General features: G+C 38.0%; 1 protein-coding gene and 1 long non-coding RNA gene across 33 annotated transcripts in view; one reads left to right on the forward strand and one right to left on the reverse strand.

Annotated features, from left to right (window-relative positions):
- The window catches only part of EFCAB5 (EF-hand calcium binding domain 5), a 181311-nt gene that overhangs the window by 91835 nt on the left and 64685 nt on the right, over nucleotides 1-24791 (forward strand). For 30 of the 32 annotated variants that reach the window (XR_005364730.1, XR_005364727.1, XR_005364726.1 and 27 more), the window contains one exon: nucleotides 11042-11197. The exons of the other annotated variants lie outside the window; for them this stretch is intronic. Coding sequence is in view for 21 of the 30 variants with exons in the window: in XM_038548378.1 (XP_038404306.1) it covers nucleotides 11042-11197 (156 nt within the window). In the remaining 9 variants the exon portion in view is untranslated. The remainder of the gene's footprint in view (nucleotides 1-11041; nucleotides 11198-24791) is intronic. 32 annotated transcript variants of the gene reach the window in all.
- Nucleotides 1788-16927, reverse strand: LOC111097450. The gene is made up of 3 exons (XR_005364736.1): nucleotides 16868-16927; nucleotides 7244-7335; nucleotides 1788-1918 (listed from the first exon to the last, which is right to left on the reverse strand). It is a non-coding gene; the product is annotated as an uncharacterized LOC111097450 (long non-coding RNA).

Here is a 24791-nt window from a genome sequence, read left to right on the forward strand (position 1 = left end):
TCCTGGGACTCCAGGATCATGTGCTAAACCGCTGAGCCACCCAGGAATCCCCAAGAGTGGGATCTTTTTTTTTTTTTTAAGATTTTATTTATTTATTCATGATTGGGCGGGGAGAGAGAGAGAGAGAGAGAGAGAGAGAGAGGCAGAGGGAGAAGCAGGCTCCACACAGGGAGCCCAACGTGGGACTCGATTCCAGGTCTCCAGGATCACACCCCGGGCTGAAGGTGGCGCTAAACCGCTGGGCCACCGGGGCTGCCCAAGAGTGGGATCTTTTAAAAGACTATTCTCTAGGGGGGTATGACCTACTTATCAGGAGGTATGACCTGCTCACTCTAGGCACCAGAATCCTGACTCAGGTTGTCATTTGTGTTCATTGTCATTCCCAGTTATCTGTAACAAACACTTATATATTCTTTATCATGTGATTATATAAATACAACAAATGGATTGAGAATGGATGAATGCATACCATAGAATAAGAACTCTCTGTCCTGTTTGCCCCATGTGTGGTTATCCAATGGGATGGTAATGGAATGATTGCTTCCCACATAGTTAAAGGCTGTGAAGTTTCTTTTATGGCAAAGGATTTAGATATTTACAGAAATGGTCTGCTGTGTAAAAGCAGGATACAACACACCATGCTTCCAAACAGAGGTTCTCCAAAGTTTTCCATAGGAATTAAACCATTGGCATGGATTAATGTCTAGATTTTCAAACCATCCTGGTTTGCTCATCTCTGAGGGGTTTCTTAGAACACTGGACTCTCAGTGCTAAAACTAGGGAAGTCCCAGGGAAACTGAGGCAGTTGACCACCCTCATTGAGGAGTTCTCTTTGCTTTGATCTTATCTCCCACCTGATCATTGTGAAGACTCTGGCCACACATCTACCTGCTCACCAGGGGCAAGTGAAAACAATCTAATACCTTCTTGTTTACTATGGGACTGGGTAAAGTAAGGGTCAGTTTCTCAGGAGCATCCTTCAGTTGGCCTGGGCTTCAAGTGGTATGAAGTCTGCACCTGAATCATATAATGGGCTATATGCAAAACTACAAATACTATCCACTAGGATTTAAATATTAACTTCAGATTCTGTGACACTAAGGAATTGGTGCAGGAGTGAATAAGGACCATGCCTCTACCTGAATTCTCTTTTCTGGGACTTAGTCTGTTCTTGCTCCACAGTGCTCTGCTTTGAGATAGTCCCTTTCTTATGCTCAGTTTTCTTTTCTTTTTTTCAAAAAGATTTTATTTATTTATTCATGAGAGACACACAGAGAGAGGCAGAGACACAGGCAGAGGGAGAAGCAGGCTCTGTATAGGGAGCCTAATGCAGAACTCAATCCCAGGACCCCCACATCATGACCTGAGCCAAAAGCAGACGCTCAATCGCTGAGCCACCCAGATGGCCCTGCTGTTGTTTTCTATCAGTCACACAGTCTGAGGACTTCAAACTGACGTGGCTCAAAGTTTAAATTTTAAATGAGAGGCTTCACCAAATTACCCAAAGACTGTGTCTTTCCTTGAATGTATTCTACTAAATCCAGGCTGTGCATTTTCCCCAAAATGGTATGTATCTGAGTGGCTCTCTATTCTGTTATTTGTAATTTGCATTTTGTAATTTTTGCAGTTTTGTTCTGCTCATTTTGTTTTTCATGTGTTTTGAGCTATATGGCAGGGAAGGGAAGAAGAAGGAAGAATGATGGCCTTAGTGGAGGTAGACGTAGGAGCAGCAATATGTTGCAGCAAAAACTGCGTGAGGAAACCTTGGGATGAAATGAAGGAATTTTATTATTTTTAAAAAATTTTTATTTGTTGTCATTATTATTATTATTTGAAATGAGGAAATTTTAAACCGGGAAATGGGATGGTCCATGGTAAATTATCCTCCAAGGTGTGCATCTTCGTAGGTGGTCTTCAGCTGTAGGAAATACACAAATTAAGGAATTTACTGATTGGCAACTCCTTATTGTATCAGTTTGCTAGAATTACCATAACAAAGTACTGTGTGACTTAAACATCAGAAATTTAATTTTCTCATAGTTCTGGAGACTGGAAGTCCAAAACAAGGTATTGGCAGGGTTGGTTTCTTCTGATGACCTCTGTCCTTGACTTATAGATGGTCATCTTTTCCCTGCACCTCCACATGGTCTTTCCTCTGTAAGTCTGCGTCCAAATTTCCCCTTCTTATTAGGATACTAGTCATATTAGCTTATTACCCACCCTAATGACCCCATTTTAATTTAATTACCTCTTTAAAGATCCTATCTCAAGAGTGCCTGGGTGGCTCAGTCGGTTAAGCATCTGCTTTCAGTTCAGGTCATGATATTAGGGTCCTGGGATTGAGCCCCGCATCGAATCATCCATCATCGGGCTGCCTGCTCAGCAGGGAGTCTACTTCTCCCTTTGCCTCTGCTCCTCCCCCCTGTTTGTGTGCTCTCTCTCTCTCAAATAAGTGAATAAAATCTTTAAAAAAATAATAAAAAGGGGATCCCTGGGTGGCGCAGCGGTTTGGCGCCTGCCTTTGGCCCAGGGTGCGATCCTGGGGACCCGGCATCGAATCCCATGTCGGGCTCCCGGTGCATGGAGCCTGCTTCTCTCTCTGCCTGTGTCTCTGCCTCTCTCTCTCTCTCTCTCTGTGTGACTGTCATAAATAAATAAAAATTAAAAAAAATAATAATAATAAAAAATAAAGATCCTATCTCAAAATGCAGTCACATTCTAGGGTACTAGGGTTCAGGCCTTCAATGTATGAACTTTGAGGGGGCACAACCTAAACCATAACATTGCCTAAGCTATATCTTTCACTAGCAGGTGAAAAATCATGTGTTTCAGTCTGTCACTTTTATTATTATTGGATATCGAATAAAGCCTTTGTTCTATTCATTTGTTAACCAAATGATTCTGATTTTTTTTTTTTAATTTATGATAGTCATACAGAGAGAGAGAGAGAGGGGCAGAGACACAGGCAGAGGGAGAAGCAGGCTCCATGCACCGGGAGCCTGACGTGGGATTCGATCCCGGGTCTCCAGGATCGCGCCCTGGGCCAAAGGCAGGCGCCAAACCGCTGCGCCACCCAGGGATCCCCTGATTCTGATTTTTTAAAATCAAAAGAGTTAAAAAAAAATAGGAATCTAAAGAGTGAAAATATATTTCTGCTTTGTTGAGTATATAATTAGCATTAGTTGTTTTTATTTTTTATTTTTTTAAAAGAACTTATTTATTCATGAGAGAGAGAGGCAGAGACACAGACAAAGGGAGAGGCAGGCTCCATGCCGGGAGCCCCATACAGGACTCAATCCAGGGACTCCAGGATCATGCCCTGAGCCAAAGGCAGATGCTCAACTGCTGAGCCACCCAGGTGTCCCAGCACTAATTGTTTGTAAAAGTTCCCTGAGACTGGAAATCTAATTTTCTTCCCAAATGCTAAATGAACATACTATTTCTTCAATGATAGATAGCCAATATAATTTGTGTATTTCAGTATTCTACAGTCCTTGTTTGCAGGCTTTCCTGAAAATCTTGTTTACTACCAGGACTTCCAAATACAGTTTGGAGGTTTAATGCCTAAACTAGTTAATATTCAAATACAGTTTTCTTTCTATTGTTTTATATCACCTACTTCATCAACTCTTTAGTATGTCTACAATTAAATAAGTGTAAATCCCAATGGCCCAGAGCTGTAGAACTTAATAGTAAATACCAGCCTTACTGTCTCACCAGTAAGTGTGACATTTACTACATTCTCAACACTTTGGTTTTCAAGTCAGAAAGGAACAGCCCAGAATTCATCACAATGGGACCCAGCACATGGAGATAACTTGATTAAGTACAATTCAAATGTTTATCAGTTCACAGAGCTATTAAATGGAAGGATATTAGTGGATCATTCTATTCTTAATTAATCTAAGCAATCATTTCAAATTGGTGGATATTGATTGATTTCATAGGATAGGATTGTAGTTATTTGGCAACTGATAGTCTTTATGTCATATAGCCCACACTCATTCAGAAAACCCATAGGCTATAAATCCAGAATGTTGAAGTGTCTCTTGGAGAAATAGTTAAACTAGTCCTTGGCTTAATAGGATTATACAACAAGAAAACTCAAATAGCCTTGAGGTCAAGTCCCAAAACCTAAGTTAATATATTAAGGGATTTTAGGATTCTGGAATAATTAGGAACAGTTGCCCCACGTCATCTATTTCAATGGTTCTCAAACTTTAATGAACATAAGAATAACCCAGAGGGCTTATTGGCTCCAGAATGAACTTTTTATTTCAAGTTACCATTTGTAAAGATTGGTAGAAAAATACCCAAGTCTATCTGTCCCCTTAGCTGGGGCCCCCTTGGATTTCCATACATGGTTTATACCACCACATGCCCCCACTGGCTAATGACACAAGAGTTCTGAGTATTGGGATAAAAAGAAAGAATAACACCGGAAAACTGTTGGGGCCTGTTTTTTTAAGAGGAGAAAAGAAAGTTGATTTCTCTTCCCCAAGAACCCTGGGGGTAGCCAGTCTGGTCATGTGACATCTACTCATATTATTTCTTTTTTTTTTTTTTTTTAAGATTTTATTTATTTATTCATGAGAGACAGACAGAGAGAGAGAGAGACAGAGACAGAGAGAGAGAGGCAGAGGTAGAAGCAGGCTCCATGCAGGGAGCCCGACCCGGGACTCAATCCTGGGACTCCAGAATCACGCCCTGGGCCAAAGGCAGGCGCCAAACCGCTGAACCACCCAGGGGTCCTCTACTCATATTATTTCTGTTCTGACTCTCCATACTTGTGATTGAAAGAAGCCCAGTTAAGAGTTGGAAATGTATTTTGCTTCCAGAAGGAACGCAGATTCTAGGTCCCACTCCAGAGTTTCTGATTCAGTAGGTCTAGAGTAGGGCCCCTAAATTTACATTTCTTTTTTTTAAAATATTTTGTTTATTTATTCATGAGGGACACACACAGAGAGACAGAGGCATAGGCAGAGGGAGAAGCAGGCTCCCTCTGGGGAGCCTGATGCAGGACTCGATCCCAGGACCCTGGGATCATGACCTGAACCAAAGGCAGATACTTAGCCACTGAACCACCCATGTGCTCTTTAAAAAAAAAAAAAAAAAAAAAAAAAAAAAAAAGGTTTTTCTTTATATACATTTTGCTTTAATAGCCACCAAAAAAAACTGTGTTCTTTCTTTTTTCTTAAGTTTTTATTTTGGCAGGACTCAGCCAGCGGTTGAGTGTCTGCCTTCGGCTCAGAGCATGATCCCAGGATTCGGGATCAAGTCCCACATCGGGCTCCTTGCATGGAGCTTGCTTCTCCCTCTGCCTGTGTCTCTGCCTCTCTCTCTCTCTGTCTCTCGTGAATAAATAAATTTTAAAAATCTTTTAAAAAATTATTTTAAGGCACCTGGGTGGCTCAATCGGTTAAGCATCTGACTCTTGATTTCGGCTCAGGTCATGATCTCACAGTCGTGATATTGAGCCCCAAGTCAGGCTCCATGCTGGGTGTGGAGCCTGTTTGAGATTTTCTTTCTCTCCTGTTCCCTCTGCCCCTCTCCCACCCTATATCTCTAAGAAAGTTTTTATTTCATTTCCAGTTAGTTAACTTACAATGTTATATTAGTTTCAGGTATACAATATAGTAATTCAACACTTCCATACATCATTCTGTGCTCATCACTACAGGTGTGTTCTTTAATTCCCATTCCCATTCCCCTACCCACCTCCCCTCTGGTAACCATCAGTTTGTTCTCTATAATTAAGAGTCTGTTTCTTGATTTGCTTCTCTCTCAGTCTTACTTTTGTCCCTTTGCTTGTTTGTTTTGTTTCCCAAATTCCACATATGATTGAAATTATGTGGTATTTGTCTTTCTCTAACCTATTTCACTTAGGATTATACTCTCTATCTCCATCTATATCATTGTAAATGGCAATATTTCACTCTTTTTATGGCTGAATAATATTCCATTTTATTTTTATATATATATATGCCATATATTCCATCTTCTTTATTTTTTTTATTCCATCTTCTTTATCTATTCATCAATTGATGGACACTTGGGTTGCTACCATATCTTGGCTATTATAAGTAATGCTGCTATAAAAGGAACACTCATGCACTGTTAGTAGAAATGCAAACTGGTGCAGCCAGTTTGGAGGTTCCTCAAAAGGTTAAAAATAGAACTACCTTATCCAGCAATTGCACTATTGGGTATTTGCCTAAAGTATACAGGAATACTAATTCAAAGGGATGCATGCACCTGTATGTTTATACAAAATTTACATTTCTAACAAGCTCTCAAGTGATGCTCTCAGAGCTTCCAAAAGGCCTCGGGGGATATGGTCAAGGGACCACTTTCTGAGAATCACTGATTTCATTAGGTTTTTCCTTCTAAATAGGTATGTCAGCCAAGAGGACTTTCATTTTATAGAGAAAACTTTCTTGGTTAATTTCTTACCTAGCTCAAATGAAAGCAAGAGCAATGGCTACAAAGAACTTATTACATGAAATATCTATATTCTGTACATACACAGGATCCTCTTCCTGACCCAGTGAGATAGCTGCTGTGATACATGTTTCACAAATGAATAAACTAGAAAGTTCAGTGGCTTAGCCAAGATTTCTCAGCCATATGGGAACTGGGATTTGAACTCAGGTTTCAAAATGTGAGGTTTTTTGGTCTTCACCTTCCAGAAATGTTTAGAATCTAATGCCTTCTCACCACCTGCGCTCTGTGGTAAGCCATCATCATCTCACAAACTGCCTTATTTCATTAGCCTCCTGACTGATGCCCTTGCATTCACCCTTGCCTTTTAAAATGAAAGGTAGGGTCTCCTGGCTGGCTCACCGAGAAGAGCATGTGACTCTTGATCTCAGGGTGAGTTTGAGCCCCACTTTGGGTATAGAAATCACTAAAGAAAATAAGATTTTAAAAAAGGGGGATAGAAACATAGATAAAGGCAGTCTTCTGCTCAAAATCCTCTCATGGCTTCCTATCTTACTTAAAGTAAAAACCAAAGTTGTTAACATGGCCGCAGGGCTCAACATGATCTGTCTGGTGACTCCTTTTTCTTCACCTCTCTCTCCACTCTTCCCTCATTATGCCTCTACCATATTAGCTGCCTTGCTTTTTCTAGAAAACTCCAGGCATGTTCTCACTTCAGGGCCTTAGCACTTTTCCAGGACAGCGCTTCTTCCATATTTCCATGTGGTTTACTCCCTCCTCTCCTTCTTGGCTTAAATGTTACCTTCTCAATGAGGCCTTCCCTCAGGTTGCAATCTCTGAAAGTAGGTGCTGATGCAGATGTTGGTGTGCAGATTATTAATTAGGGATCAATAGCTATAAAGGGGGAGAAGTGAAACAGAATTAGGCAGAAGTTGGCTGCAATACAGGCCTGATAAAGCCTCATCCAACCCAGAAGAGAGCAATACTGAAGCAAGTATTATTGCCCATTAGTGTATCCTTCATCAGGTTGAATGTCCAGGCCTCTATATTTCTCTCTTATTTAATTACTGAACTCAGGCTGCCCTATGAAAGGCATCACCAAGGCATGCTGGCTTTCACCAGTGGAAGCAGACCCTGAAGGAGGTGAAAGCTAAAGACTGTCTGCTGACCATCCTCTTACTATAATGGGGAATCTGTGCAATGTATCTCCAAATCTACTACACCATCCTATTTAAAATTGCAATACTTCCTATAGTCCCTGTCACCTTTCCCAGATTTCTTCTCTTTTTTTAATTTAAGTAAAATTGGGTTATAATGTCCTATTAGTTTCAGAGACATATCATAGTGATTTGATATTATTATACATTATGAAATGGTACCCATGATTAAGTCTTATTATCATTTGTCACCATACAAAGTCATTACAATATTATTGACCATATTCCCTATGCTGTACATTATATCCCCATGACTTATTTGGTTTGTATCTGGAAGTTTGTCTCTCTTATTCCTCTTCAACTATTTTACCTACCTCCTAACCCCTCCCCACTCTGGTAGTCAACAATTTGTTTGCTGTATCTTGATGTCTTTCTATTTTGTTTGTTCATTTGTTTTGCTTTTTAGATTCTATATGTAAGTGAAATCGTAAGTATTTGTCTTTTACTGTCTGATTTATTTCACTTAGCATTGTACCATCTAGGTCCATCCATGTTGTTGCAAATGGCAAGATCTCCTTTTTTATGGCTAAGTAACATTCCATTGCATACATATACCACACTTTCTTTGTCCATTCATCTACTGATGGACACTTAGGTTGCTTCTATGTTTTGGCTATTGTAAATAAAATGCTAATGAACATATATATCTCTTCAAATTGGTGTTTTCATTTTCTCTAGATAAATACTCAGAAGTAGAATTGCTGGATCAGATGGTAGTTCTGTTTTTAATTTTTTGAGGAATGTCCACACTGTTTTCCATAATGTCTGTACCAATTTACATTTCCACCAACAGAACACAAGTGTTCCCTTTTCTCCACATCCTTACCAACACTTGTTTTTTTTTTTTTCTTTTTGATAATAGTTTGACTGGGGTGAAGTGATATCTTATTGTGGTTTTAATGTGCATTTGTCTGATGATTAGTGATGTTGAGTATATTTTCATGTGTGTGTTGGCCGTGCCATCAGTATGCCTTTGTTACCCTTGCCTCAAGAGAATGGTCCAAAAAATACTATTAAGACAAATGTCAATGAGTTTACTGCCTGTGTCTTCTTCCAGAAGTTTTTGGTTTCAGGTCTTACACTCAAGTCTTTAATCCATTTTGAATTTTCTTTGTGTATATGGTATAAGATAGTGGTTCAGTTTCATTCTTTTGCATGTAACTGGTTTTCCAATACCATTTATTGAAGAGACTGTCTTTTCCCTATTTTATGTTCTTGCCTCCTTTGTCATAAATTAATTGACCATATATGCATAGGTTTATTTCTGGGCTCTCTATTCATTGATCTATGTGTCTGTGTTTATGCCAGTACCATGCTATTTTGCTAACTATAGTCTTACAGTATAGCGTGAAATCAAGGAGTGTGATATCTCCAGATTTGTTCTACTTTTTTGAGGTTGCTTTGGTTATTTGAATCTTTTGTTGTTTTATACAAAATTTGGGATTCTTTGTTCTAGTTCTGTGAAAAATGCTATTGGTATTCTGATGAGGGAAAATACAAGTTCTTAACCATTACACTATTCTGCATCCCAAAGTAACACATAAAAACTTAACTGTACTCATTGATCCATCAAAAATAATAACAATTAGAAGGTTTCAGTCACCAAGAAAGCTAAATATTTAGAAGAGCTCTCTTACTCTGCTTTAAAATTTCCTTTCGGGGCAGCCCAGGTGGCTCAGAGGTTTAGCGCCGCCTTCAGCCCAGGACTTGATCCTGGAGACCCGAGGCCGAGTCCCACGTCAGGCTCCCTGCATGGAGCCTGCTTCTCCCTCTGCCTGTGTCTCAGCCTCTCTCTCTCTCATGAATAAATAAATAAAATCTCAAAAAAAATAAAATAAAATTTCCTTTTGATCTCTAAGCCAGTTGAATAATAGTTTATGATTCATTAGCATGGATTCAAGCCTAATGTATCTCTTACATAATACATTCTAAATTTGTCTAGATGATACTAATGAGGAAATGAGATATATACTATATCCTGCATTTCAAAAATCATGTCAATAAAATATTCCAACAAAATGTTCATTTTAAACAAACTACATTAGTATCCTTTAATTGCAAGAAATAGAAGCCAACCTGAGTTAATGCAGCTGAAAATGAAATGTATGAAGTCCAAGGACAAGAATATGGTCTGACTTCCGGAAGAGATTAGAACAGGGATTTGGAAAACACCAAGACTATTCTCTCTGCTTTCTGTTTCATCTGTCTCTAGGTACTGACTGTTCCTGCATTCTCAGTTCACCTGGAAGAATCTGGTCACCCAACAACTCTTAAGTTTACATTTATAGGTCCAGCCCCGTGCTCGCTTAGGCAGCACATATACTAAAATAGGTCCAGCCCCTCTCAGAGGACAGTTGATCATTTCCCAGTTCTATTTCCCAATTCCTGGTGGAAAGAACCCGAATGGCTTTGTTTAGGTTAAGGATCATCCCCTGGTCCAATCATTTATGGCTAGTCAATCTAAACTGGACTACCAGTACAAATTTGGCTACCACTGTGCTTGATTGGGATAGAGATGGAAATCACTGACTTATGAGTTGGGCTAACATTTCAAGAGGAGTTCATTCAGAAAGTCTTCCAGTGCTAGATCTACATATATAACACAAGATATTATAGTCAGGTATAGATCAAGAATGTAATGTCCCTGACCTATTAAAGGAGCAAAAATCCAGAAGGCAATATACACTGGTGGTGAGGCTGAGGAGAAATAACCTCTCATTCATTAGTGGTAGAAGCACAAAAGGGCACAAGCCTGATGTCAAACCTATCAAAAATACAGTTGCATTTACTTTCTAAGTTAGCAATTCCACTTCTGGGAATCTATCCAACAGAGGTGAGGAGAAATGTCCCACAAGCATATATGTCTTCTGACTCTACACTTTCAAAATAATAAAAAGATAGACAAAGGATAACTTTTTATAATGTCAGAAGACAGAAAATCCACCTACAATCCCCATTACCTTATACTCCAATAATTAAATGTAGCCAGTCCTGGAAAACACATGATCTTATATGCCATATATCAAGAAAAAGACTACATTCAATTTTTTAGAACTATTAATTTGCAGGCAACATTTTATAACTGCTGCTATTTCATACTGTGAAGTAAAAAGTCTGCCCTATATAATGCTGATGTGATCTAGAGGGGAATTGCTCCAAAAATAGTCTCACTGGTGTGTAGTTTTGGGGACTGTATTGATCACCATTCTGTGCAGCACAGATGTGGAATAGTACTAACATTAAAATGCTTTATCTATGTGACAAGAGAAGGATACGGAAAAAAATTGTAGCCAATACTTTCATGTACAATGACTGAAGTCTTGGGAAAATCCAAATAAAGAGCCCGTTTTTAAAGTAATCATTTATCCTTCTTTTCTCTGCAGTATGTCTCTTCATATGTTGCAGACTTTAAAAATGAAATGTTCGAGAAACTCCTTAAGCACTTTTGTCATTGTGCAGATGAATTCCGGGAGGTTATAAAAACAGACATGCGGAGGCAGATATTTGCTGAACTCTTCCTGCATTGTGACCATGGGAAGGTAGGATAAGACTCTTATTTTTTTTTTAAGATTTTATTTATTTATTCGTAAGAGACACAAAGAGAGAGAGAGGCAGAGACACATTCAGAGGGAGGAGAAGCAGGCTCCATGCAGGGAGCCGGATGCAGGACTCTATGCTGGGAATCCAGAATCAGGCCCTAAACCAAAGGCAGATGCTCACCTGCTGAGCCACCCAGGCATCCCAGTAGGATAAGACTCTTAAAGCAGTGCTTCTCAAACTATTTTTTTTTTTTGAAGAACCTGTTTGTTAGGTTTTTTCCAAATGAACGGCGGAGAAATAAAAAACGGCAGAGCCAGGCAGTAGGTTCGAGAGTGCTTTAATGGGGAGTGCTCCAGGGCGAAGGCCAGGTTCCGTGACTCGGAGAGGTGGCCGGAGTCAGGGAAGTCGCACTGTGGTTGGGGAGTGTGGGGTTTTTTAAGCCTTATTGGTTCCAGGTCTGAATCTGGGTGGATCCCTTGCCAAATTAGGCAAGGGAACACCATGTCCCTAGGTGATTGGCTGGGGATGGGGATAGTAGACGATGGAGGGTGATCCCTGGCTGGAAAGTCCTGGATGGAAAGTTTCGGTTTCCCGTCTAGGCTTCGATTTACTGGAGATGATGTGGTGGTCCTGGCTGCTTTGGCGGGAAGATCAGCCATTTTGACCCAATTTGAGATGTCCGCCATTTTGGGTGCCCCTGTCTCTCAGCCAGCCCAACACTGTTGGTGTTGATGGTGATGCTTTTAATTGCTAATCCACTGTGGACTGACACTCAATGAAAAATGCACATACAAAATACAATCCACATTTTAAGAAAGATTTATTTATCTGAGAGAGAGACAGAGAAAGCACAAGCAGGGGGAGGGGCAAAAAGAGAGGAAGAGGGATAAGCAGACTTCCCTGGGACTGGGGACCCTGACTTGGGGCTCAATGCCAGAACCCTGAGATCATGTCCTGAGTAGAAGTCAGATGCTCAATTGACTGAGCCACCTAGGCAATCTACATGTTTTATTATCAGATTCAAATCTGATTTATTATCAGTTACTTTCTCAAATTGTTATAAAACTTTCTGGATACTATTCTCAGTTTCTGTATCTTTCTTGTCACAGACTAGTACCAGCCTGTAGAACACATCTTGCATGGCACTGCATTTCACAATGTACAACTTGTCTCTAAATCTCTTTCCCATTCTTAATAATGAGTTGCTTAAGATTGTTTTTGCTTACTCTCTTTGCTAGTGGCTTCTTATAGAAAAGAATTGTTGGGAATAGGAAGCTTACCACATTTTATTATGCTGCCTCTTAAAACATGAAAAGTTGGGCAGCCTGGGTGGCTCAGCGGTTTAGCGCCGCCTTTGTTGGCCCAGGGCCTGATCCTGGAGACCCAGGATTGAGTCCCACATCGGGCTCTCTGCATGGGGCCTGCTTCTCCCTCTGCCTGTGTCTCTGCCTCTCTGTGTCTCTCATGAATAAATAAATAAAATCTTAAAAAATAAAAAAAAAAAATAAAAAAAAAACATGAAAAGTTGATATCTACAAGTATTTCTAAGAATGGTGTTTGGAAGGATACAAGTATGTCATGATACCAAATGGATTTGCAAAAATAGATACAAACTTTATTGGAATACATTTATTTATGAACTTTATATTAGTTTGTATCCTTATGTTCCATAATAGATTTAAGGAAGCTTACAAGATTAGATAAAATGCAACAAAGGAACAGATTAAAAGTAGGATGAAAAAAAAAAAAAAGAAAGGATACTAAATGAAGCTGGGAACAAAGCCCAAATTGCATACTCTAACAACCTAAATATTTATTATAGGTCATCTACAAGTTTGAATCTAAGCTTCCTAGCAGTGAATGTGAGTAGGGAAACATAACTATGCTCTATTGGCAATGTTTGCGAGATAAATATAAACTGGGTTAAGAAGTACAAATATTGGGGCACCTGAGTGGCTCAGTTGGTTAAGTGTCTGCCTTCAGCTCAGGTCATGATCCTAGGGTCCTGGGATCAATCCCCATGTCCGGCTTTCTGGCTCAGAAGAAGTCTGCTTCTCCTGCTTCCTCTCCCTCTGCCCCTCTCCCCCTACTCATGTTCTCTCTTTCTGTGTATCTGCCTGTTTCTCTCTCTCTCTCTCTCTCTCTCTGTGTCATAAATAAATAAATAAATAAATAAATAAATAAATCTTTTAAAAAATAAATAAAAAATATAGATTTTATTTACTTATTCATGAGAGACCCAGAGACAGAGAGAGAGGCAAGGACACAGACAGAGGGAGAAGCAGGCTTCATGCAGGGAACCCGACGTGGGACTGGATCCTGGGTCTCCAGGATCATGCCCTGGGTGGAAGGCGGCGCCATACTGCCAAGCCACCAAGGCTGCCCAATAAAATATTTTTAAAAATAAATAAATAAAAAATAAAAAAACATTAAAAAGTACAAAAATTGAACTACTCTTGCAGCCCAGGAATAAATCCCATTTGAGTGGTGAATAATTCTTTAAAGGTACTGTTGGGGGATCCCTGGGTGGTGCAGCGGTTTGGCACCTGCCTTTGGCCCAGGGCACAATCCTGCAGACCCGGGATCGAATCCCACGTTGGGCTCCTGGTGCATGGAGCCTGCTTCTCCCTCTGCCTGTGTCTCTGCCTCTCTCTCTCTCTCTCTGTGTGACTATCATAAATAAATAAAAATTTTTAAAAAAAAGGTACTGTTGGATTTATTCAATTTGCTAGTATTTAATTGAAAATTTTTGCATCCATGCTCATCAGAGATATTGTCCTGTAGTTCTCTTTTTTAGGTGGAGTCTTTATCTGGTTTTGGTTTCAGGGTAATGCTGGGCTCAGAATGAAATTGGAAATTTTCCTTCCATTTCTTTTTTTTTTAAGTTGCATAATGTTAAATCTAAAGCAATTACTAGGAAAAAAGAGATAGAGCTAATAAATCAATGTGGAGATAAATGGAATATTAAAATGTAATAGAAAGAAGGCAGGAAAAGAAGCAAAATCAAAGAACAAATGGAACAAATAGCAAATTTGTATATTTAAAGCCAACCATAATGCTAATTATGTTAAATGTATATGGTCTAAATAATCCAGTCAAAAGGCAGAGATTGTTGAGTTGAATAAAAATTCAAGAACCAGGCGAGAGCTTGGGACAGTGGTGGAGTAGGAGGACCATGAGCTCATCCCATCCTATGTTTGCAACTAGGTATCATCCACATCCAAGTCAATAAACCAGAGATGCTCTGAAGACTGGCAGAGCAAACTCCACAATTAAATATAGAGAAGAAGCTACATCTGAAAGGTTAGGAAGGTCAGAAAGGTGGAGTGAGGCTCCTGGGAGGTGGGAGGGAGCTGCACACAGGGAGAAGGAGAGAAATGGGCCCTCACACCAGAGGGGGTGTGAGCAGAGGGAGCTCACACAGGGAAGATTAATCCCCATAATATTTGACTTTAAAAACCAGAGGGACTGAATTCTGTGATTTTGTAAAACTAGTGGGTCTTGGAGCCTGGAGCTTTAAAAGTCAACTGTCTCAGCACCTGGCAAGGGTGAGTGATAGCTGGGCTGTGACCCTTAAAGAGACAGCAGCCTGCTTGAAGAGCCAACATAAAAATGGCAGTTTACACAATACCAGGGCAAACAGGAGATAGATCTATCTATTCATACTGATTCTGGAACATGTTGGGAAACTTCTTTGAAAATGAGGAAGTTGGCAGGCACTATTTTCCTCCTCTGCCTCCCCAGCATAAACACAGAGCCATGTGGAAGGCAGTGCTGCACAGATGCTTGTAGCCTAAGACCAGGGCTCAGGGCAAATTTTGTTAAAGCTGTGCATGCCCTGCCCAGCCACTGGGTACACAGCTGCCACCAAGTGCCCCCAGCCACTATCACCCACTGAGTTCAGCCGTTGTCACAAGCCACACCCAGCCTCACATCCCCAGCTGCCCCATCATGCAGCCCCAAGCCACTGTAACACTTTGGGGGATCTGGCACAGGACTAGTGGCCTAGTGGAAATTTTGCTAACATAACTGCCCTGCTCTCAATTTCCCTGACAGGCACACCCCCTCAGAGTTGATCTGCATGGGTCCCACTAACAACACAGAGAGCAAGCACAGCCCACAACAGACAAAGTGTCAGTGCAGATGACTGCACTGAAAGGAAAAATGACTCAGACACAACAGCAGGGCATAAGCAACACACATAGGATACTGTCCTGAAATGCCAGGTTATGGTAAACAGGGGATACTATGCTGCAAGGCTCTCTAGGACCACCTCTTCATAAAGTCACTACTTTCAAAAGCAGAAGACATAACTGGCTTCCTTAAAATACAGAAACAGACACAGAGGGGAGACAAAATGAGAAGACAGAGAAATTTATCCCAAATAAATACAGGACAGGACTACAGCCAGAGATGAAACAGATGTAATAACATACCTGATGGAGAAATTAAAGCAATGATCATAATGATACTCACTAGATTTGAGAAAAGAGTAGAAGAGTGAATGAGACCCTTAACACAGAGATAAGAAATAACGGCAGATAAAGGGCTCAATAAATTAAATAAGAAACATGCTTAATGGAATGAATTGCAGGATGGGAAAAGCAGAGGAATGAATTAGTGACCTGGAAGACAGAGAGTAATGGAAAGTAATCAAGTTGGACAGAAGAGAAAAAAAAATTACACAAAATGATAATAGACTTAGGGAACTCATAACACAAAACATTCGTATTATGAGTCCCAGAAGATGAAGAGAGAGAAAAAGGGACAGAAAATTTATTTGAAGAAATGATACCTGAAAATTTCCCTCATCTGGGAAAGGAAACAGATATCCAGATCCATGAGGCACAGAGAACTCCCTTCAAAATCAACAAAAGCAGACCCATACCAAGACATACTGTAATTAAATTTGCAAAATATAGTGATAAAGAAAAAAATCTTAAAAGTAGCAAGACAAAAGCAGTAACTTACAAGGGAAAACCCATAAGGCTAACAGGAGATTTTTCAACAGATATTTTACAAGCCAGAAGGGAGTGGCATGATTATTCAAAGTGCTAAGTGGGCAGGCAGCTGGGGTGGCTCAGCAGTTTAGTGTTGCCTTCGTTGCAGGGCCTGATCCTGGAGACCTGGGATCAAGCCCCTTTTCAGGCTTCCTGCATGGAGCCTGCTTCTCCCCGCTCTGCCTCTCTCTCTCTCTCTCTCTCTCTCTCTCATGAATAAATAAATAAAATCTTTTTTTTTAAAGTGCTAAATGGGAAAAATCTACAGCCAAGAATACTCTATCCAGGGGTGCCTGAGTGACTCAGTTGGTTAAGCATCTGCCTTCAGCTCAGGTCATGATCCTAGGGTCCTGGGATGTAGCCCCACATTGGGCTCCCTGCTCAACAAGGAACCTGCTTCTCCCTCTCCCTCTCCCCTTTGCCCCCACTCATGCTTTCTCTCTCTCTCAAATAAACAAAATCATTAAAAAAACACAAACACTGTAATAAGAGACAAAGAAGGACACTGTATAATAATAAAGGGGACAACCCAACAAGAAGATATAACAATTGTAAATATTTATGTACCTAACATAGGAGCACCCAAATACACAAAACAGTTAATAACAAACATAAAGGAACTAACTGATAATAATATAATAATAATAGGGATTTTATAACCCCACTTACATCAATAGGTAGATCATTTAAACAGAAAGTCAACAAGGAAACAATGACTTTGAATCACACCCTAGAACAGATGGATTTTACAGATATATTCAGAACATTCCATCCTAAAACAGCAAAATACACATTCTTTTCAAGTGTACATGGAACATTCTCCAGAATAGATCATGTATTAGCCCACAAAACTAGCCTCAACATTTCAAGAAGATCGAAGTCATACTATGCATCTTTTCTGACCATAGTGCTATGAAACTAAAAGTCAACCACAAGAAAAAATCTGGAAAGACTACAAATATATGGAGGTTAAATAACATGTTACTAAACAATTAATGGGTCAGCCAGGAAATAAAAGAAGAAACAAAAAATTGCATGGAAACAAATGAAAATGAAAACACAATAGTCCAAAACCTTGGGGATGCAGTAAAAAATATTCTAAGAGGGAAGTTTATAGCAATACAAGCCTATCTCAAGAAGCAAGAAAAATCTCAAACAACCTAACCTTTCATGTAAAGGAGCTAGGAGGAGAATAAACAAAACCTAAAACTAGAAGGAAGGAAATAATAAAGATTACAGCAGAAATAACTGATATAAAAACTAAAAAAAAAAAAAAAACACACACACACTCCATAAAACCAGGCACTAGTTCTTGGAAAAAAATCAATAAAATTTATAAACTTTTCAATTTTACTTGAAACATTCACCAAAATGATCATTGATACACCACGAAAGTTGTCCCAATAAATTTAGAATTGAAAGAATTGAAATCATATAGTATATGTTCTTTGACTAGAGCAGAATCAAATTAGAAATCAGTAACAGGAAGATAGTTGAGAAATACCCAAATATTTAGGAATTAAATAATGCTTCAAAATAACCAATGGACAAAAAATAAATTACAAGAGAAATTAGGAAATATTTTCAACTCAGTGATAATTAAACACAATATGCTAACATTAGAGCTGTAGAGCTAAAGTGTGCTTAGAGAGAAATTTATAGAGTACTTTCATAAGAAAATAAGAGAGGTCAAAAAAAAAAAAAGAAAATAAGAGAGGTCCAAGTATCAGTGATCTAAGCTTCCATCTCAAAAAGCTAGAAAAGAAAAGCAAAACTAAATAAATGAAAAGTAGAAAGAAAGAGATGATAAAGTAATGGGCAGAAATAATGAAATAGAAAACAAAGAATAGTGAAAATAAATCAAAACAAAAGCTGGTTCTTTGAAAATATTAATATAATTGATAAATCTCTAGGTAGACTGATCAAAGAAAAAAGAGAAGATATAAATAACTGATATCAGGAAAGAAAAAGGGGACACCAGCGTAGAGCCTGAAAACATTAAAAGAACAATGAGGGAACATTATGAACAACTTTTGCCAGTAAGTTTGCAGCTTAGATTAAATGGATAAGTTCACCAAAAGACATAAATTACCAAGTCTGACTCAAGAGGAAATGGAAAACCTGCATGCTCTTGCATTATAAAGAAATTAATTAATGCCATTAAAAACCTTTCCACGAAACTCTAGGTCCATATGGCTTCACTGATGAATTCTATCAAATGTTCCAGGAAGAACTAATTCCAAACCTGTGCAGTCTTTCGAAAATAGAAGAGAGAACACATCCTACTCATTTTATATGACCAGGATTAATTTTATATCAAAACCAGATAAAATGATTCCAAGACAGAAAACTATAGACTAATATCCCCCATGAGCAAGATATAAAAATCTTTGATTTAATTATAGCAAATTAGTTCAGCAACATATTAAAAAGGAAATATATCAGGATCAAGTGGAATTTAACCCAGAGATGCAAAGTTGGTTTAAAACTCAAAATTCGATCAAGTCAATTCACCACATTAAGAAACAAACAAACAAACAAAGATGTATGATTATCTGGCAAAATTCAACACCTATTCAAAATTTTAAAAACAGGGATCCCTGGGTGGCGCAGCGGTTTGGCGCCTGCCTTTGGCCCAGGGCGCGATCCTGGAGACTCGGGATCAAATCCCACATCGGGCTCCCGGTGCATGGAGCCTGCTTCTCCCTCTGCCTGTGTCTCTGCCTCTCTCTCTCTCTCTCTCTGTGACTATCATGAATAAATAAATTTAAAAAGAAAAAAATTTAAAAAACAGAAACAAAAAAATTTCAGCAAATAGAAATAGAATTTCTACAACCTCATAAAGAGCATCTCTGAGAAACCTGCAGTTAGGGCAGTAGGGGTGGCTCAGCGGTTTAGTCCCACCTTTGGTGCAGAGCCTGATCCTGGGGTCCCGGGATTGAGTCCTGCATCAGGCTCCCTGCATGTGTCTCTGCCTCTCTCTCTCTCTCTCTCTGTCTCTCATGAATAAATAAATAAAATCTTAAGAAAAAAAGAAAGAAAAAAAAAGAAAAACCTGCAGTTATACTTCATGGTGAATTTTTAATGATTTCCTCCTTATGTCTGGGACTAGGCAAAGATGTCCACTTTTATTTAACATTGTGCTAGAAGTAGTAGCCAGTGAAATAAGGCATAAAAAGAAAAAGAAAACTTTGTTTATTCGGGAATTTCATGATCTTCTATGTATAAAATCCTAAGGAATATTTTTTTAAAGATTTTATTTATTTGTTTGCTTATTTATTTATTTATGAGAGAGAGAGACAGACAGAGAGAGTGCATGAGCAGGGTTAGGGGTAGAGGAAGAGGGAGAAGCAGACTCCCCACCTAGTATGGAGCCCCATCTGCAGCCTGATCCCAGGATCTTGAGCTCGTGACCTATGTCAAAGGCAGATGCTTAGCCAACTGAGCCACCCAGGCACCCCAATACTAAGGAATCTTTAAAAATAAAAATTGAGGGCATCCCGGGTGGCTCAGCAGTTTAGTGCCGCCTTCAGCCCGAGGCATGATCCTGGAGACCCGGGATTGAGTCCCATGTCGGGCTCCCTGCGTGGAGCCTGCTTCTCCCTGTACCTGTGTCTCTGCCTCTCTCTTTGTGTCTCTCATGAATAAATAAATAAAATCTTAATAAATAAATACATAAATAAAAATAAAAATTGAATTCACTAGAACATATATATGATTTAGTAAGGCTTCAAGACATACAGTCAATACACAAAGATCAATTGTATTTCTATATATTAGCAATGAACAATTGGAAGATGAAATTTTAAAATGCCATTGGCATTAACATTACACACATGAAATACTTAGAGATACATTGAACAAAGTACATGCAATATCTAAAGACTAAAAACTAAAAAACACTACTGAGGGAAATAGAAAAAAAAAACTAAACAGAGAGAGCATTTCTCAATTCTCTCAAAGGCCATATTCATGAATCAAAAGACTAAATATTGTTAGCTCCCAAAACAACCTATACATTTAATACAATTCCAACCCAAATCTCACTTGGAATCTAAGTGACGCTTATTTATTAAAATTGACAGAACTAATTTTAAAATTTATATGGAACTTCAAAGGATGCAGGATAGCCAAAATAATTTTGAAAAAGAACAAAATTGGAATATTTACACTACCTGATTTAAGGATTTGATATACATCTACAGAAAACAAGACAGCACAGTATTGGTATAAAGATAGACAAAAAGATTAATGGAACCAAATAGAGTCAGACATAAAACCACATGGGCACAGGCAATTGTTTTCAACAAAGAGTGGTGCCTAGAATAATCTTTTGAAAACATGTGCTAGAAAAACTGACTACCAATTCTAGGGGGAAATAATTGTACCTCAAACTTTACCTCCCACCATACATAAAAATAAGCTTGAAATAAACTTTAGACTTAAATGTTTAAGGTAAAAATCACAAATTTCTAGAAGAAAGCATGAAACTTAAAAGAAAATTTGATAAAATGGACTACACCCAATTTAAAAATTCCATTTTTTGAAAGATACTATTAAATAAATGAAAAGAGGGACACCTGGGTGGCTCAGTTGGTTAAGCATCCAACTCTTGACTTCAGCTCAGGTCATAATCTCAGAGTTGTGAGATTGAGCCCCATGTCAAGCTCTGGGCTCAGTGTGAAATCTTGAGACTCTCCCTCTCCCTCTGCCACTCTCCCTGCTTGTGTCTTCTTTCTAAAATCAAGAAATAAATCTTTTTAAAAAATGAAAAGGAAGCTATAGACTGGGAGAAAATATTTGTAATACATTTAATGACAAAAATTTGCATCCAGAATCCATAAAGGACTCCTATAACTTAATGAAACAATTCAATTAAAAATGCCTATGCCTTTTCATGTCAGAAAAGAAAATATATGTATGTTGAATACATGGAAATATGTTCAATGTCATTAGTCATCAAAGAAATGCAAATTAAAACCACAATGAAAAAAAAAATAAAACCACAATGAGATAAAAATTATACTCACTAGAGTAGCTAAAGTTAAAAAGACTGACAATACCAGTACAATATCCATTCATGATTAAAAACCCTCAACAAAGAAGATTTAGAGGGAACATACTTCAATATAGGCCATATATGAAAAACCCACAGCTAACATACTATTCAAACTAAAAGCTTTTCTCCTGAGATCAGGAAAAAGACAAGGATGTCCACTCTTACCACTTTTATTCAACATAGTATTGGAAGTCCTAGCCACAGCAATCAGACAATTAACAGAAATAAAAGGAATCCAAATCAGTAGGCAAGAAGCAAAACTTTCACTATTTGCAGATGACATGCTACTTTCTATAGAAAATCCTAAATACCACACCAAAAAACTACTAGAACCGATGAATGAATTCAGTAAGGTCTACAAAATCAATATACTGAAATCCATTGCATTTCTGTTCGCTAACAATGAAGTAGCAGAAGGTGAAATTAAGAAAACAATCCCACTTACAATTGCACCAAAAATAACAAAATACCTGGGAATAAACTTACCAAGGACATGAAAAACCTGTGCTCTGAAAGCTTATAAAACACTGATGAAAGAAATTGAAGATGACACAAACAAATGGGAAGATATTTCATGCTCAAGGACTGGAAAAACCAATATTGTTAAAATGTCTGTACAACCCAAAATAATCTACAGATTTGATGTAATCCCTATCAAAATACTAAGTATTTTTCACAGAATTAGAACAAATAATCTTAAAATTTGTATGGAACCCTAATAGGCTCCAAAAGTGAAAGCAAACTTGAAAAAGAAGAACAAAACTGGAGGTATCACAGTCCCAGATTTTAAGATACAACATAAAGCTGTATTAATCAAAACAGAATGATACTGGCACAAAAATAGGCACACAGATCAATGGAATAGAATAGAAACTCTAGAAATAAACTCTCATTGATATGGTCAATTAATTTTCAACAAAGCAGGCAAGAATATACAGTGGAGAAAAGATAACTGCTTTAACAAGTGGTACTGGGAAAACTAGACAGCTGCATGCAAACAAAACAAAACAAAACAAAACAAAAACACCCCAAAAATAAAACTGGACCACTTTCTTACACTATACACAAAAATAAACTCAAAATGGATTAAAGACCTAAATGTGAGACTTGAAACCGTAAAAATCCTAGAAGAGAGCACAGGCAGTGATTTCTCTGACATCAGCCATAACAACATTTTTCTAGAAATGTTTTTTTAAGGGAAGGGAAAACAAAAACAAAAACTATTGGCACTACATCAAAATAAATTTTTCTGAACAACAAAGGAAACAATTCATGAAACTATAAGACAGCCTACTGAGTGGGAGAAGATATTTGCAAATTACATATCCAACAAAGGGTTAATATCCAAAATATATAAAGAACTTCTAAAACTCAACACCTCCAAAACCAAATAATCCAATTAAAATTTGGCAAAAGACATGAGAGTCATTTCTCTAAAGAAGACATTCAGATGGCCAACAGACACATGAAAAAATGCTCAACATCACTCATCACTCATCATCAGAGAAATGCAAATCAAAACTCAATGCAGTATTACTTCATACCTTTCAGAATGGCTAAAGTAAAAAATACAAGAAACAAATGTTAGCAAGGATGTGGAGAAAAAGGAACCCTTGTGCACTGTTGCTGAGAATGCAAACTGGAGCAACCACTGAGAAAAACAATATGGAGGTTCCTCAAAAAATTAAAATAGGAGCAGCCCAGGTGATCGCCGCCTTCGGCCCAGGGTGTGATCCTGGAGACCTGGGATCGATTCCCATGTTGGGCTCCCTGCATGGAGTCTGCTTCTCCCTCTGCCTTGTGCCCCCCTCTCTCTTTGTGTCTCTCATGAATAAATAAGTAAAACCTTTTTAAAAAATTAAAATAGAATTACCATATGATCCAGTAATTCCACTACTGGGTATTTACCCAAAGAATACAAAAACACTAATTCAAAAAAATATACATACCCCTATGCTTATTGCGGCATTATTTATAATAGCCAAATTATGGAGAGAAGCCCAAGTACCCATCGATAGATGAATGGATAAAGAATGTATATATATATATGTATATATATATACATATATATACATATATATATACACACACACACACAATGGAATATTATTCAGCCATAAAAAGGAATGAAATCTTACCAATTGCAACAGCATAGTTGGATCTAGAGAGTTCAATACTAAGTGAAGTAAGTTAGTCAGAGGAAGACAAATACCATATGGTCTCACTCATATGTAGAGTTTAAGAAACAAAACAAATGAATAAAGAAAAAAAGAGACAAAACAAAAAACAGAATTTTATCTATAGAGATAAGATGATTACCAGAGAGGAGGTATAGGTGGAAGAGATTAAGGATCACTAATGATAAGCACTGAGTAATGTATAGAATTGCTGAATTATTCTATTGTACACCTGAAACTAATATAACACTATGTTAACTATATTGAAATTAAAAAAAAAAAAAGACTGACAGTGCCAAGTATTGGCAAAGATATGGAACAACTAGAATTTTCATACACTGCTCATAGGAATGGAATAACCACTTTAGAAAACATTTTGGCAGTTTCCTAAAAAGTTAAACATATACCTACCATATGATCCAGCAGCCAGCAATACCACTTCTAAATATTTACCAAGAAGAAACGAAATAAAATTAGAAAATTTAAATATATGTATATACAAATTTTTGTATGTGAATGCTCTTACCAGTCTAAATCACAACTCCAAACTAGAAATAACCCAAGTGTCCATCAACTTGTAGATAAACTAAACACTTTGTAGTATATCTATACAGTGGAATATTACTCAGCAATTGAAGGAAATGAACTACTGATAATAACATTGATGAATCTAAAAAATATTATACTAAATGAAAGGAGGCAGACAAAAATACATACTACATAATTTAATTTATATGACAATCTAGAAAAAGGAAAAGTAATCTATAGCAGTAGAAAGCAGAAAGATAGTTTTCTGGGGCCATGAATAGAGGGGACTGGTTACAAAGGGGCACAAGGGAACTTCTTGATTTAATGAAAAAATCTATGTCTTCATTGTGGTGGTAGTTACATGCATGTATATATTGTCACAACTCTTTGAATTCTACACTTAAAATTGGCTCATTTTATTGGATGTAAATTATCCAAATTATCACTGGGGTCAATAAAAAACAAGAATGGGGACACCTGGGTAGCTCAGCGGTTGAGCGTCTGCCTTCAGCTCAGGGCATGATCCCTGGGGTCTGGGGATCACTTCTCACATTGGGCTCTCTGCGGGGAGCCTGCTTCTCCCTCTGCCTGTGTCTATGCCTCTCTCTGTGTCCCTCATGAATAAATAAAATCTTTAAAAACAAAACAATAAGAATGTTCATAGCATTATTTATAAAATCAAAAACTAAAAAGAATACAAATGTATATCAACAATGGAAAGATAAATAAAATAAACAATATAATAAATAAATAATATAATAATATAAATAAAAACTTATTTAAAGTTTTTATATATTAATGCACTACAATATTATGTAGCGATGAAAAA

This window comes from Canis lupus, chromosome 9, assembly GCF_011100685.1.
Source record: "Canis lupus familiaris isolate Mischka breed German Shepherd chromosome 9, alternate assembly UU_Cfam_GSD_1.0, whole genome shotgun sequence".
In the NCBI taxonomy this organism is placed as follows: Eukaryota; Metazoa; Chordata; class Mammalia; order Carnivora; family Canidae; genus Canis; species Canis lupus.